The following is a 15,427-nucleotide window of genomic DNA, read 5'->3' on the forward strand; positions in this document are numbered from 1 at the left end:
AAAGCCACTGGTCCAGGTAGAGTTGCTGTCATACTTAGCTGTGAGGAAGGATAACAGGAGTGGTCTCCAATGCAAACACTGTAGCTCTTTCATCTATACTAATTTTTGGTGGATTGTTTAAACTAGATCTTTCTTTCTTTGCTATGCATTCTTGGAACTGTTTCTAGAGACCTTAATGTTTGTTTTCTTTTGTTTTTAATAACTTTTACCAGATTCACTGAGGAACAGGTCAGAAGACCATCTTACAGTCATTCAAGAAATAAGGGGAAGAAAAAGGCTATTCACTTTCCCCCTCTATATTGACCTTAGTTTTCTCACTTAGAGTGTGAATGATGGCATAGTTATAAGGATTAACTGAATGGCACACAGGAAAACTTAAATCAAAAAGTACCATAGACATGCTGTTGATAGCATTTTCCTTTCCCATCTGTTGTGATTTCTAAAATAAAAAGATATAACTTTAATTTTTTCAAACCTTATTTTTAATGATGGTTCTAAAATGCTTTAACCTCCCTTGTAGCCCACCACCCACCAGAGATAGTGGGAAAGAAAGGATAGAGGGAAGTGGACTTAGAAAGGTTCTTTGGAGCAACTGCCATCTGTCATGTCTGGAAATCAGCAGTTTAGTTCATAGGTCAGCAGCGGCAGCTTGATCCACTTGAAAACACTTCACCAATACACCAGCAGGCCAGTTGGGTAGAGTTGGGATAGCAAACAGGACTCAGCAGTGGTGGCACTACCTTGCAGAGACAGCCAGGCTTCAGCCTTGGCATGAGTCAGCAGGAGGGACCTAAGAAGTTCTCCACTGTGCCTCTCTCAGGGAAGGGAAGATTAGCAGACTCGAGACCCACAAGTGTTGCACAGCTAGCTCTATAAGCAAGCCAACCTCAGCCTCCCTCACTGTCTATTGAGTCCTATTTATACTCTCCAAACATCACATGTCTTCCCTGGGTCTAGCCTCAGCACTTGCATGTGTCTCAGCTGACTGATTCCGCCAATCAGCCTGAGTCCACGAAAGCGGCAAGAAACTGCAGCACACTACCGGAAGCTTTTCTGGTGCATTTCTCTGTACGGAGTTCTAACAAATTCAGTTCAACTACGCAATATAACACGAACAATACATGGGTGTTGCTAGTGAAAAATCCTTCATCACGTGTTCTTTCACATGCTTGCAGAACATCCTCTCTCTTGTGTCTGCTTCAGTAAAATATTTCTTCACGAGTCTGCCGTAGTGTTTCACCTGTGTCCACTTCAGGAAAATACTTCTTCATATGCTCGCCCCCAGTAAAACACAACTGACTTTCCAGAGAACCTTAAAGTTTCCATTTCAAAAAGATGTTATTTGACACTGGAAATGTTGGTGGTTATAACATGTTATGACTATATGTTGTGTCCTGTTTCATTTGCGCTCTGCTTGATTATTTTTTTAAATTTGTATATATGGAGATTTTGTCTGCGTGTACTTTTGCCTGCACCACTTCCATGCCTGGTTCCTGAGGAGGACATTAGGTCCCCTGGATTGGAATTACAGATGGACATTGGGAAATGACATCATCTACAAAGCTCATACTTGAGAACCACATGATGGAATGACAAAGATGATGATAATGGTCCTGAGTTTTTTTTTTAACTTTTTATTGATTCTTTGTGAGTTTCACATCATGTACCTCATCACACTCATCTCTCCATCTCCTCGTATCTACCCTCTGCCCTTGCAACTTGCCCCCCCCCATAAAACACACATACACACACACATACACAAACAAAAAAAAAACCACAAAGTAAAGCATAGAAAATATCTCATTGTGGAAACTTTAGTGTGTCCCAGTGTGTCCACACTATACCCCTCTGTCCACACATCTTCACTTGCAAATGTTTATTGCAGTGAGTCATTGGTCTGGTCTGAGGTCTCTGGCTTCTGTGATACCATCAGTATTGGATCCTCACCAGGACTCCTCTGGGTTATCCTGTTGCCTGTGTCATGGACATCCTGCAGCTTTGGGTCAGCAGGACCAGCCCTTTCATACACTGCAACAGTTCACAGATGATATAGGTTTTGGGGTGAACTGACTCAAAGCCCTAGCTTTGGGCCTGGGTGGTAGCTGAGCTGGTCAGCCCACCGGCTCTCTCTCACTCACACCTCCAGGGTGAGCTTGGTACTGAGTATTTCTTATATGCTAACTCAGAGGGCTTCTGTGCTCATTCAAGAATAAACATGTCTTTTTTTATATATTATTACCCAAATAATACTGTCTTCAGTGTACTATATCTACTTCTTTCATTTATCAGTAGTTCATACTGCTCTTTATGAGAATCTGCCCTATTCCTTTAAAGGTGCCTACTATTCCAGAGCATTGCCACATGTGCTTTAGCTCATTGGAGTTAAACTTTACTGGTGGAATTTTAATTATTTACACTCTTTCACTGTTACCAGTAAAGTTTCGTTGAATACTACTATGTTCTAATTATTTTGCCCATGTGAATATAGTTATAGCACTGTATTAATTACCTTTATGTTGCTGTTATAAAATACCCTTACAAAAAAGCAGTAAAGAAGAGAGGGTTTGGTTTAGCTTACATTCCCAGAGGGATGGAGTCCATCATAATAGATGAGGCATGGCATGTGGCCAGGAGCTGGATGCTCATATTTTTATCTACACACAGGAAGCACAAATGGGGATAAGATGGGTGCGGCTGTGAACCCCCAGAGCCCACCCCAGTGATGTACCTCCTAAAGGTTCCTTAACCTCCTCCAATGGCACTACAGACTGGGGACAGAGTGAGAGTCTAAATAAGCCTGGGGAGACTACTGTCCTTTAAATCACTACACACTGTTAAAGTAATTGCATGTGGGAAAGACATGTATTTTATGTTTTGACTGACAGTTCACCGTTACTTGTTTCTGCTAGTGATAATTTCTGCTAGTGGGGGAGTTGTTTAGGGTTTAGATTTTAACAAATCAGCTCTTAGAGTATGGAACCAAGTTTTAGTTTTTAAAAATTTAATTTTTAAAAAAACTTAAAAATTTATGTTTTAGTCTAAGTTTTAAAGAACTTTGAAAAAGCTAATTTTAATAAAAGAAAGAAATGTCAGATAAAGAGAAGTGAAAAGTGTGTTGGGTACCGCACTGGTCAGTGTGTAAAACCCAGTGTGACATTCCACAGCCTCAACCTGTTTGTTGTTTGTTAACATTGTTTTCCACCTTTAAAAAAAGACTTTATTTTTATTCAACCCCATGTCTCCAAGCCTCCCTGTCTGATCTTAAGCATAGCAGGCCCTTTTGTCTTTTATTTGTCTTGTTCTTTCTCAGATACACAGCAGGAAAGCAGACAGTCTACAGTCTGAACTCATCACTTCCTTTCCTGTATGGTTGCCAGGATGAGACCTCTCTCTGAGCTGAGCATGGGTGTTCTTGTTAGTGGGTGTTCTGGAATGCAGATGGACCTAATTCTAAGGAAGATTATTTTTACTTTAGAAGTTCATTGTGTACCAAGATACACATTTGTAGCAACCAAAAAACAGGAGACTGGACTTACCGGAATGGCTAGGCAGTGGAAGTCTTGTTAACAACGTGCACAGCAAAGTGAAGAAGGCAGTTCACTGCTGCTCCTGTTTCCCTTGCTTTTCATTTCATTCTAGGATTACTCTAAGGACTTGTCAGGACAATTCCTGTAGCACTTCTAGCAGGCTATTTGAGCACAGATTGATAGGAATCTTTAATGTTCTCTATTACCAAACTGCAAATCCTTGGAGACTGCATAGCAAGGTTTGTCCTTAGATGGCCAAAATTCTATACTTCCGTGCTAGGGAGATGACTTGCTTGGTAAATTGCTTGCTGCACAAGGATCCGAGTTCAGATACTCAGCACCCACGTAAAAAGTTGACACCTGTAACCCCATTAATAGAGGCAGGGGGATCCTGAGGGCTTCCTGGACATCCAGTGTAGCCAAAACATGAGCTCCGGGTTCAGAGAGACACCCTAGCTCAGAAAATAAGGTGTGGAAGTGACTGAGGAAAACATCCAGTGGCAGCCTCTGGCTTCCACACATACACAAGCACATGCACACACAGACACAGAAGTTCACCACACAGGTGGGGGGGGGGCGAGAATTCTATACTTTGGAGTGATTTTTATAGAATCATTCTGAGCCTGGCAGTGGTGATATACACTTTTAATCTTAGCACTTTAATCCCACAAATTAATTCTTTAATCTCCTCTTAGAGGTAGACAGATCTTTGAGCTTGGGGCAAGCCTGTTCTATGAGTTCCAGAATAGCTGGGACTACACAGAGAAACCCCATCTAAAGGAAAACAAAACAAAAAAATCATTCTGAATACCTTTGCCTTCATCAGAGCTCTATGGAAAAACAATCCATATAGGAATAATGTGGAATATAAGTTACTAGTAATTGTTCTGGAGTCTAAGAAACTGGATTCTAGTACTCATCTTACCCCAAACAGGTTGGGTATGACATTTGACCTAACACTTAATATTTCTATTTTAAGCATTGATGTCTAAGTCATATACAGTTCTGGTCTTTTGAATCTTTATTATATATGTATCATGAAGATTAGATCTAGCCTTCTTGGAATCTCTCAGTTGAGATGAAAACAACCCCACCCTCCAACTAGGGTGTGGAGCATGAAGATGGGTACAATTCTGCACTTCCTTCATGATCTTGAAGAGAAGTTCCAGATTGGGATAAACAGGGCGACAGCATGCGGTTTTGACTGTAAGCCTTTCAGGCTTCTGTGGCATGCTGCTGCTCTGCCCATTTTAGTCTCAACTTTTCCATTCTGGGATTATGAGGAAACAGAAGTGAGGGCGAGGAGGAAGAGTAGAGGACAGGAAAAGCAAAGGGGCCGAATAGCCTGCAAGCGCTAGGGTGGCTGTGGAGGTTAAGTAAACTTTCCATCATGGACTGGACTGCGTTCTTTTCCAGTGTTAGCTCGCTGCTGCTGGCTTCTCCTCCATGCACTTTACATGGAGACAGCTGACTTGTGTGGGTTTTTCTACTTCATTCCCTTGAGACTGAAACTACTTAGCTATATTTGTTCTGCTGTGAGAACAGATAACTGGGAGGCAATTCAAAACATTTGTTTAATATTTTCTTGGAAATCCTTAAAGAAGCAAAAGGTTTTACACCTTGATTTAAAAAAAAAAAAGTCACTGGTTCAACACATCCTAAAATGTTTGGTGATTCTTAGTTTTCTGTTTCTTTCAATGCTATTTTTTAGCTTCTAATGGCAGAATAACCAAGGAAGGTTGTGTTGCTCTGATAACTTTTATACGATCAGGATGAGATTGGTTGGCCCATAGAGTAGCACAGGAAAGATTTTAATGTCATTTGTTGCACTAGTTTCACACATATTTGCCCAAAGGTCTTGTCTAAATAAAATCTTACACTGAGACACAATCTAGAAAGGAGATAAAAAGTGGTGGGTATTAACAAGGTAGCTTAAGTCTGAATTCTGTGGGTGATCAATCATGAGTAAATGACAGTAGGGACCTGGGAGATTAGAGAAAGTCTCCCTTATAGAATACTTTGAACTTACTGCAGGACTAACTCTTCCTACAAATTGATCATTTTTTTCTATGAAACATTATCATAGTCCAATAGTAGAAAGGTCTAGAGACATCACCTGTGACTATGTCTTCTGGGTCCTTCCTGAAAAACCTGCCTGAGGCTCTTGAGCCAGTCTTTCCTGAAATACACTTGTGGCTTGCTGGTGTCTTTGGTTTCTTGCTCTGTTTTTTTTGTTTGTTTGTTTGTTTGTTTGTTTTTATTACAGATTTCCATGTAAGAAAATACATCATGAATATTTCTCCCCACTAATAAAGACCTTCCATTGTTGGGGTCCATGTTTTCAGGGGTGTGTGTGTGTGTGTGTGTGTCACTGGGACAGGCTTTGAAGTTTCAAAAGCCCACAGCATTCCTAGTTAGCTCCCTCATTTGCATGCTTGCATGTGTCTCCCCTCCCCCACTTGCTGCGGATCTGATGTAAGCTCTCAGATACTGTTCCAGAGCTTTCCTTCTGACATGCTCCTGACATGATGGTCATGGATTCTAACCCTCTGAAACACTGAGCCCTAAATTCAATGCTTTCTTTTGTAAGTTGCCTTGGTTGTGGAATCTTAGCACAGCAATAGAAAAGTAACTAAGACAAGTCTCTTGTAGTTCCAGCTATCTTAACGCCACTGTGTAGCCAGGATCGACCCACTCTGTAGCCAAGATTGACCTTACAGTCCTATTTCTTAACTTCCTTAGCGGGGATTATAGGCATGAGCTACCATGCCCAGCCCATTACAGTCTCAGGGGACTATGATTGTACATGTCATCTTTTGTTCACTAAAACATAATTGGGAGTTACATGACTTAATTGAAACAGTCAATATGACGCCTTTTTAGACTTGCTTCTTTTAAGTGTGGAACTCATTCAAAGTTCTAATCCCTCCTGGGATTGACAGCTCATTTCTTTTACGTGCTGAATTTCTCTGTATTCCATCCTCTGAGTGTACAGCAGCTTATTTACCTTCTTAAGAGTGTCTTAGTTGCTTCCTAGTTTGGGCAGCTATGAATAATACAGCTATAAACATCCCTATGCAGTTTTCTTTTTAATACGGACATTATGTTTCGACCCTTGTGGATAACATACAAAGGGACACAAACACTGATTCATGACGGGAATATGTTTGTTTTGTAAGAAACTGGGTTACAAAGCAGCTGTGCAGCTTTGCCTTCCAGTCAACAGTACGTGAGCCTGCGGCTTCCCATCCTCTCCAGCATCCAGTGTTGTCAGGGTTCTGGAGTTTGACCTTTGTCCTAGGTATGTGATGATCTTGATGGGCTCTTCTGGGTGCTTGGCCAGCATCCTGGTGTGAGTCATTTTCTGTGGATCACATGGCTCATCCACTCCCACCCTCAGCTACTAAAACGAACAGCAGTTAGTATTTTCAGCAGTCTGTGACCCAGAATTCCTTAGTATACCTGAATAATCAAGAGTTTAGGGGGAGTTTTAAGTCCTTTGAGACAACATACGAGTTAGTAATGAATGACTCAAAACGAGCTTCATCAGTATCCAGACATATTACTTAAAGGGCTTTTGTCTGTTTTTTAAATATTTATTGTGTATGTGTCTGTGCTTGTAGGAGTTAGTTCTGTCCTTCACCTGGTAACATACAAAAGTGTCTGTAATTGAGGTGGTGCACAAGTTTAGTTCTCAGTGGCAAGAGCATGAAGGAAAATCCCCATGAGGAAGACAGTGATTAAAAATGCCTTAGCAAGTAAACATTAAAACACAGTGTAAAATTCCTAAATGAAAATAGTATGGCAGGGGTTGGGGAGATAGATGGTCAGGCACTGAGAACACTTTAAGCTCTTATAGAGGACTCAGATTCAGTTCCCAGCACCACATAACAGCTCACAATCACCTGTAATTCCAGTTTCAGGAGGCTCAATCCCTTATCTGTCCTCCAAAGGCACCAGGCATGCACACAGTGCACATGCATGCATGCATGCAGGCAGGCAAACAAGATAACCTGGGAACCTAGAGTGAAACCAAATACTACTGGTCTTTAAAAAAAAGTAGCAACTAGATGACTCCTAATGACATTCTGCTATACTCACAGACCAGTGCTTTGCTCAGCCATCGTTAGAGAAGCTTCCTCCTGCAGCAGACAGGAACAAGTACAGAGACCCACAGCTAGATACTATATAGAGAACAAGAGACTTTGAAACACTCAGCCCTGAATGGGATATCTCCATCAAATCCCTCCTCAGGGCTCAGAGAACCCTAAAGAAGAGGAGGTGGGAAGAGCCAGAGGGAATGAAGGACACCAAGAAAACAAAGCCCTCTGAAACAACATGATCAAAGCTCATATGAACTCATAAAGACTGAGGCAGCATGCGTAAGGCCTCCACAGAGCTGCACCACTTTCTCCAAATTCTCATCATGGCAGTGGTTCTCAACCTGTGGGCCAGTAACTGGTATTTAAAAATAGCCAGGGTCTGGGAATCATAGGACACATTCTGCCTGCCACACTGATTTTCACCTGTGCCTGATCTTATATACTCACCTTATTTTTAGCCATCTGGTGTTTGTCAAGTGTTCTTAGCATGCCTTCTTATAATTTGTTTTTTTAAATTTCTTGATCAATTTGAGAACTTCTACACATATATTTTAGCCACTTAACCATGTTTTTCTGTAATCTACTTGTCTATTTAGGTAGCAAATTATTTCCTTTCTTGTTTTCTTTTTTCTTTTTTTTCGAGACAGGGTTTCTCTTTATAGCCCTGGTTGTCCTGGAACTCACTCTGTAGACCGGGCTGACCTCAAACTCAGAAATCTGCCTGCCTCTGCCTCCCAAGTGCTGGGATTAAAGGCATGCGCCACAGAAGTATTATATGTATTCTGCCCATTAATCTCTTAGTAATTTTAAAGATTTGTTTTTATTTTTTTATTAATATGTATGTGTGTATATCTGTGTGAATATATGCTATGTGTGCTCCTGGTACCCTCAGAGGCCAGAAGAGGACATCGGATACCCTGGAAGCTGAATTTACAGATGGTTTTAAGCTGTCTGATATTAGTTCTGAGAACCAAACACAGGTCCTTGGAAGAACAATAATCTATCTTAACCAATAAGCCATCTCTCCACTGCTAGCACAAACTGATTTTATGCGCTGCAAATATTTTTCTTAATACATCATTCTTCTGTTAGCCTTGTCTATCTTTGCTTTATTAAACAAAATTTCTTACCTTCAATATTCTCCGATTTATCTCTCAGTATTTCAGATGAGTAGTAACAGAGGTTTTTAGAATTAAAAATTTAAGATTGTAATCTTAACCATAACCCCAACCCCAACCCCAACCCCAACTCCAACCCCCCAACCCCAACCCCAACCCCAACCCCAGTGTGATAGTTTTTGAAATAGAGAGATTCAGGCTTACAATTACTCTTGAGGTAATGCCTTGCTTTATTTCCCAGGTCCCCTGAACTCATGGGTGCAAAACATCCTCCTGCCTCAGCCCTGGGTAACTGAAAAGATATGTGCTTCTGTACCTTGTAGATGAGTACATGAGTTCACTTTCCATATATGCTTATCTAATTGAGCCAAAATTAATTTAACATGCATATGTGTGTGGAGGGGATGTGCATACTTGTAGCCTGCATGTGAAAGTCAGAGGACAATGTTTGGGAGTTCATTTTCTTCTTCAGTCATGTTAGTCCTGAAGATCAAACCAGGTTGTCAGGTCTGGTAGCAGGCACCTTTACCCATTAAGCCATATCTCCATGACCCCAGAGTTAACCATTTCTCCATTATGAATGTTTCCTACAGCGGAACCATACAATAAGCGTTTAATATAGCTGAGTATTGTGCAGCATGTATGTCTGTGCATCACATGTGTGTCTGGTTCCCTGGGAGGCTAGAAGAGGGTATCAGATTCCCTGTTATTGGAGTTAGGCATGGTTGTTAGCCACTGTGTGTGTATGGAGAACTGAACTCAGCTCCTCTAGAAGAGAAGCCAGTTCCCTTAACCACTGAGCCAATCTCTGCAACTCCAATAAGTGTTATTTTAAATGTACCTTGTTTTACTTTGCATAATGTTTCCAAGATTCATCTATATTTTAATATGAAAACATAGACTTAAATATATGTAGGTATATGCTTTTTTATGCTGGATAAGACTATTTTGCACATACTACATTTGTTTATCTATTTTTTGCATTGATGGATAATAGCATTGTTTTCCCCCTTTGGCTGTTGTGAACATTTTTGTTCACATACTGTTAAGAACATTTGTGCACAAGTATTTGTTTACTTATTGAACTGCAAAGTTAATACTTTGAAATATGCCCCACAGGAATAAGTGAAAATTGAAAGGCTGAGTAACTCCCTTACCTTCAGAAGTAGCCTGGAGGGTGAAGGGATCCCTGCCTGGATGGATGTGCAAAAAGGACCCCTAGAGACTCGGATGCCACTGCCGCTTCCAGAGGAAGCCTGGTGGGACAGGCTCGTGGGTTCCTGCTTCTTCTCCTTTTCCTCTCTGCATCTACCGCATGCACTCAGACCCTCTGTTCTATTCTTTTCTTTTGTTTTTGTTTTTGTTGTTTGTTTTGGTTTTGATATTGGTTCTTTTTTCCATTATGATCAGTGAAAACTGTGTTACTCCAGTCCTGTAAAGTTTTATCAGGCTTGTTTTTATAGCCTACTGTGGATCACCTTGGTTATTGGTCCACTCATTCTTCTGCTAACTGAATCCTTCTATTTTTAAGTTGCCATTTTTTGGCTTAGCATCCAGTTGGTTATTATAAACTTCTGTTTTTAGGGTTTTCCAGTCTTTTCTCCTCTATGTTGAAGATAGGCCTATGGAGTATTTCTCTTCTGTCTTAGTGTGTCCCTTCTATTATTCCTGTGATAAGACACCATGACCAGAGCGACTTGGGCTTCCTAGTGGGACCTGGGGATTTCTGTTTGATTTTGACAGAGTCAAATGAGACTGTTAGGGCAGCAAAGGTAATGAAGATGATGAAGGAAGAGACCCCTCTGGCTAGGCTCACATGATAGGTGTCCTCTGCTGTGGGAAGATTGCTCACAGGAGAGTCACCAGTGTGACTGAGGGCAAGATGGGCGTCTCTGAACCCAATCACACCCTGTTTGCTTTTGCTTCTCTTTCCTCCTCCATGGCATCTTTAACACAGACATCAGCATTTACAGTGCTCTTTGGGCTTGTTCTCTCTGGGCTCTGAGATCTTCAACTCTTCCCCAAACTGTATGATAACTGCATCTTCAGCCCCCTGGGACTTTCTGCAGACCCACATTTTGAGGGTCTCTTAGGATATCTGTCTTCCTTCCTTCCTTCCTTCCTTCCTTCCTTCCTTCCTTCTTTTCTTGTTTGTTTTTTGTTTTTTGTTTTTTGTTTTGTTTTGTTTTGTTTTTTTTGAGGCAGGGTTTCTCTGTATATCCCTGCTGTCCTCTGTAGACCAGGCTGGCCTCGAACTCAGAAGTCTGCCTGCCTCTGCCTCCCAAATGCTAGAACTAAAGGCATGACCCACCACACCTGATGGAATTATTTCTTAATGCAAATAGTTCACAATGCTTTTTTTAATACTATGAATTAAAAGCTTATAGACAATATAACTTAATAGGCACAGAAGTATAAAATCAGTGTAATAATTTAATTGTAATATAAGGGAAAATAAGCTATCTTATAATGCATTTATATCCTATAAATGCTTACACATAACATTGGAAAACAAAGTGAAGTAAGATTGTTTGCAGCCACTTAAATAAGTTGGATAGATGTAAGTCTAAAATTCTTTTTGCTCAACTGCTAATAAAATGAAACATTGAAATATGCTCATAATTCCACCAGAAAACTCTTAAACCTGATAAGCACTTGTAGCAAAGTATTTATCAACATACAAAAACACAGGAACTTTTCTATGTCCCAGTAATGAGCATGCTAATCAAGAAATCAAGAAAGCAATATCATTTATAGTAGCCTCAAAATAGATACTAAATGCCTAAGAATAAACCTAACGAAGGAGTTAAAAGACCTGCATTGAAAACTAAAAACTAAAGAAAACACAAGAAGATTGAACTACTGCTCATGTTATAGACTGGGGAGAATTAATGTGACCAAATTCAGTATACAGTTCAAATGCAATTCCCTCATCAAAATTTCAGTGATATTAGTCAAAGTGCTAGAAAAAAATCCTTAAAATTATATAGAAGCATAAATCCTTCAAATACTCTGGGCGGTAGTAGCACATGCCTCTTGACACTCAGGAGGCAGAGGCAGGCAGATCTCTAAGTTCGAGGCCAGTCTAGTCTACAGAGTGAGTTCTAAGACAGACAACCAAGGCTACACAGAAAAACCCTGTCTCGAAAAGCCAAAACAACAAAAAACAAAAAATCCTCCAAATCACCAAAACAAAACACTCCTGAGGAAAGGGTGATGCCACAAAAGCCCATGTGAGTGATTTTTGTGATGTTTAGGAGAGAATAGTGAGGTGGGGGAGGATGTAGACATTTAATACAGACAATTAAAGTACATTTGCAGTCTGAGTTTAAATCTTGAAGAGGCTATGGATACAGAGACTGGTAATAATTTTGTCCATTAGTTTATAATGCTTTTATAAGACTCTAAAATAAGGGGACTAGGAGAGATGCTGAAGAGCACTGGCTGCTCCTCCAGAGGACACACATTTGGTTCTCAGCACCACATGGCAACTCACAACCATATGTAATTCCAGTTCCAGTGGATACAACACTCTCTTCTGGCTTTTATGGGTACCAGGAAAGCACTCAACTACACTTACATAATTGCAGGCAAAATGATCATACAGGTAAAATAGAAATAAATAAATCTTTTTTGAAAACTATAGTAAAAGTACAGTTAATATTTTAATAATATGACATGTACTGGAAGCTACTCCCTGAGAAAATTAGGTCGTAATTGTAGCTCAGATTTAAGAGGTCATGTGAATTGTCATATTTAAATGTTTCAACTCATAATCTGCTGCTTTGGTTTGCTCTTAATCAGAATTATGTTTTAGGGAAAAATTCATGAAAATCTCTATGTCCTATATTTACTGTGATTTGAAATTTTGTGGTAAGCCCCTTGGCTGTTAGGACTGTCTACATTGGTGTGTTCTATTTCAGGCATACGAACTCCTTTTATATTGCTGAGAAGTAGTCTTTACATAGACTTAACTGCAATAGTGTTTTCAGCTATGGGTCATGTGTGGTTGTGAAAAGCAAAATAAAATCCATAATAACTTTTTGTGGCTTGTGTTTTTTATTTACAGCCTTCAAGCAAAGTAAAGGTACCTGAAGAGAATTTCTTTGATGTTCCCGCTTTCTTAACTGTCTCAGGACAACTTCACCTAGAAGTGATGTCAGGGTATAGAATTTTATTTTTCTACTTATGCTGATTGTGATTTTGGGCAGAATGAAACAGTGTTCTCAAATGTAAAAGCTGAAAGTATTCTATCATTAGTCTACAAAGTGGATTTAATGGACAATTTGAAAATGTCCAAAGGAGGGGCAAGAAAGTTGACTCAACAGTTAAGAGCACTTGTTCTTGTGGAGGACCTGGGTTTGGTTCCCAGCACCCACTTGGTGGCTCACAACTGTCTGTAACTCCAGACAGGGTATCTGTCATTCTCTTCTGACCTCTAAGGGCATCAGGCATACATATATATACACATGCAGGCAAAACACTCATACACATAAGGTAAAAATACGAAGAAAAGAAAAAAGAAATAATGTCTAAATATTTTCCAAGTAAAATTATACTAGTCTAGACTTCTGCTTTTAGTAGAAGGTGTAACAGCCAAGTGTAAAGTTGTAATTTTTTTATTCCTAATTATTCTTTCTTATATCCTAACCATGTAATCAAAATTTCAATGTAATTGATCATATGCATTGAAGTAAAGGCTGTGCATAGTTCATGTCTGAGCTATATATTAGCTCATTTCACTTGAAAGAAAAATGTAGGAAAGTAGGAAACATTTTTGTTCAGTAATTGATGTGCATGTGTTCATGCCTGTCTGCATGTCTGCATATCTGTGTTCAGAAGAGGATATTGGATCCCCTTGAACTAGAGTTGCCACGTCAGGCAGTTGTGAGCTGCCTGCTATGGGAGCTGGGAACTGAACTCAGGTACTCTGTAAGAGCAGCAAGCACTCTTACCCACTGAACAATTTCTCTAAACTATCAGCAGTTGAATTTTAAAAAGAAAATTAATATACTGACTGTAAATCTATTAACAACTTAAATTGAGTACAATTCTGCCATGTCAAACTTTTAAAAAATATCTGTATATTCCTATGAGCCCAACTTCCTCTTCCTTAAAGAAGAGATTGGACAACACACTCTGTAGAGTTTAGAGCTGTAATCTCAGCACTTCAGAGATAGAGGCCATCATATGTATTCACAGACAATCTTAACAACTGGCCAATTAAGAATTCTGTATTAATTACAAATGGTTTGGAGTCCTATAGGCCAATAAACAACCTTCTGGTGTTACTTCTTATAACTGAAAAAAATATTGTTATAGTTGAGGACAAAATGTACAAATTGATAAATATGTAATATAGAGTATTTCCTTTCACCATAAAGAAACAACAGAGCAAGAGCATCCTCCCAAGTGATAGCCCTTGATGGGTCTGTATTCTCACACCTCATCAAAAAGATACTACTTTTTTTTTTTCTCCAGTTTTTTGAGACAGGGTTTCTCTGTGTAGTCCTGGCTGTCCTGGAACTCACTCTGTAGAACAGGCTGGCCTCGAACTCAGAAATCCACCTACGTCTGCCTCCCAAGTGCTAGGATTAAAGGTGTGCACCACCACTGCCTGGCCAGATGTTACTTTTAAAATTACCTTTTGCCCTATATTCAAGGCATAGGTAAGCTTTATAAATACCCTTTTAGACTAGGCACTAGCCTGTAATCCCAGTATTTAGAAGGTGGAGCCTTCTAATAGTTCAGCCTTACCTATATACCAGTATACCTATATACCTGAAGCCAGCTTGGGCTATATGATTCATTGTCTCAAAACAAAACAAACAGTACTAATTTGTTTAACATACACTGGTAGAGGCAAAGTCTCTCTTCCTCAGAAGGACCATATATGGGATGTAAGCTTACTAAGTGCTTGTATTATAAAACTGCTAATGCAATAAGCATACAATACCTCTTGTTAGTAAAGTATAGTAATCTATAACATACAGTATCTAATGAAACTTGGTGAAGGATTAATTTGTAGAATATTAGGCCTTAAATTTATAATATGTATTTATAATAATGTCATGCAAATGTTTCTAATTTAATATGCATAGTTCTAGAACTCTTAACATACAGAACATCATGTTTTGTGATTTACTCTAGTAAGAAATTTTTACTATTCTTTTTCTTTGTGTTTGTTTAATTTTATTTAAAAACTGTTAAAAGGCATAAGTGTGGTTAAATTTAGAAGGGTAGCATTTTCCAAAGACCCTCTGTTAGTCTAATGGGTTTATGACTGTTTTCAAGGTTTTTCATTCTTTAAACAGATGCTGTTCTGGAATTGTCTCTGGATGTATGGACAGGTTACAAATGCAGTATAGTTCCCCCTTCCCCCTGGCCGTTCCCTCTCACCTTCCATTACTGTGACACATTTGTCAAATTGACAAGCATAATGTTAATGAGCAGGTGTTAAGCAGATTCCCTGCTATATTTGGGTTTTACTAGTTTCTCTATTAATAATATCTTCTTTTTCTTTTCTTTCTTTTTTAAATTTCATTATAAACTTTTTTATGTTTTCTTTATTTACATGTAAATTTCTCCTTTCCCAGTTTCCCCTCCAAAATACAAACAAATAAACAAACAAAAACAACAAGAACAAACCCCTGTTGCCTCCCCCCTCCCCATGCCTGCC

At 39.5% G+C, this 15,427-nt stretch overlaps 1 protein-coding gene across 2 annotated transcripts in view; it reads left to right on the top strand.

The window, feature by feature from the left end:
• Nars2 (asparaginyl-tRNA synthetase 2, mitochondrial) overlaps positions 1–15,427 on the top strand; it is a 110,162-nt gene that overhangs the window by 29,440 nt on the left and 65,295 nt on the right. For both annotated transcript variants that reach the window (XM_031387416.1, XM_031387417.1), the window contains exon 6: positions 12,818–12,912. In XM_031387416.1, coding sequence (XP_031243276.1) covers positions 12,818–12,912 — 95 coding nt within the window. The remainder of the gene's footprint in view (positions 1–12,817; positions 12,913–15,427) is intronic.

Source organism: Mastomys coucha, unplaced genomic scaffold (assembly GCF_008632895.1).
Source record: "Mastomys coucha isolate ucsf_1 unplaced genomic scaffold, UCSF_Mcou_1 pScaffold21, whole genome shotgun sequence".
Classification (NCBI taxonomy): Eukaryota; Metazoa; Chordata; class Mammalia; order Rodentia; family Muridae; genus Mastomys; species Mastomys coucha.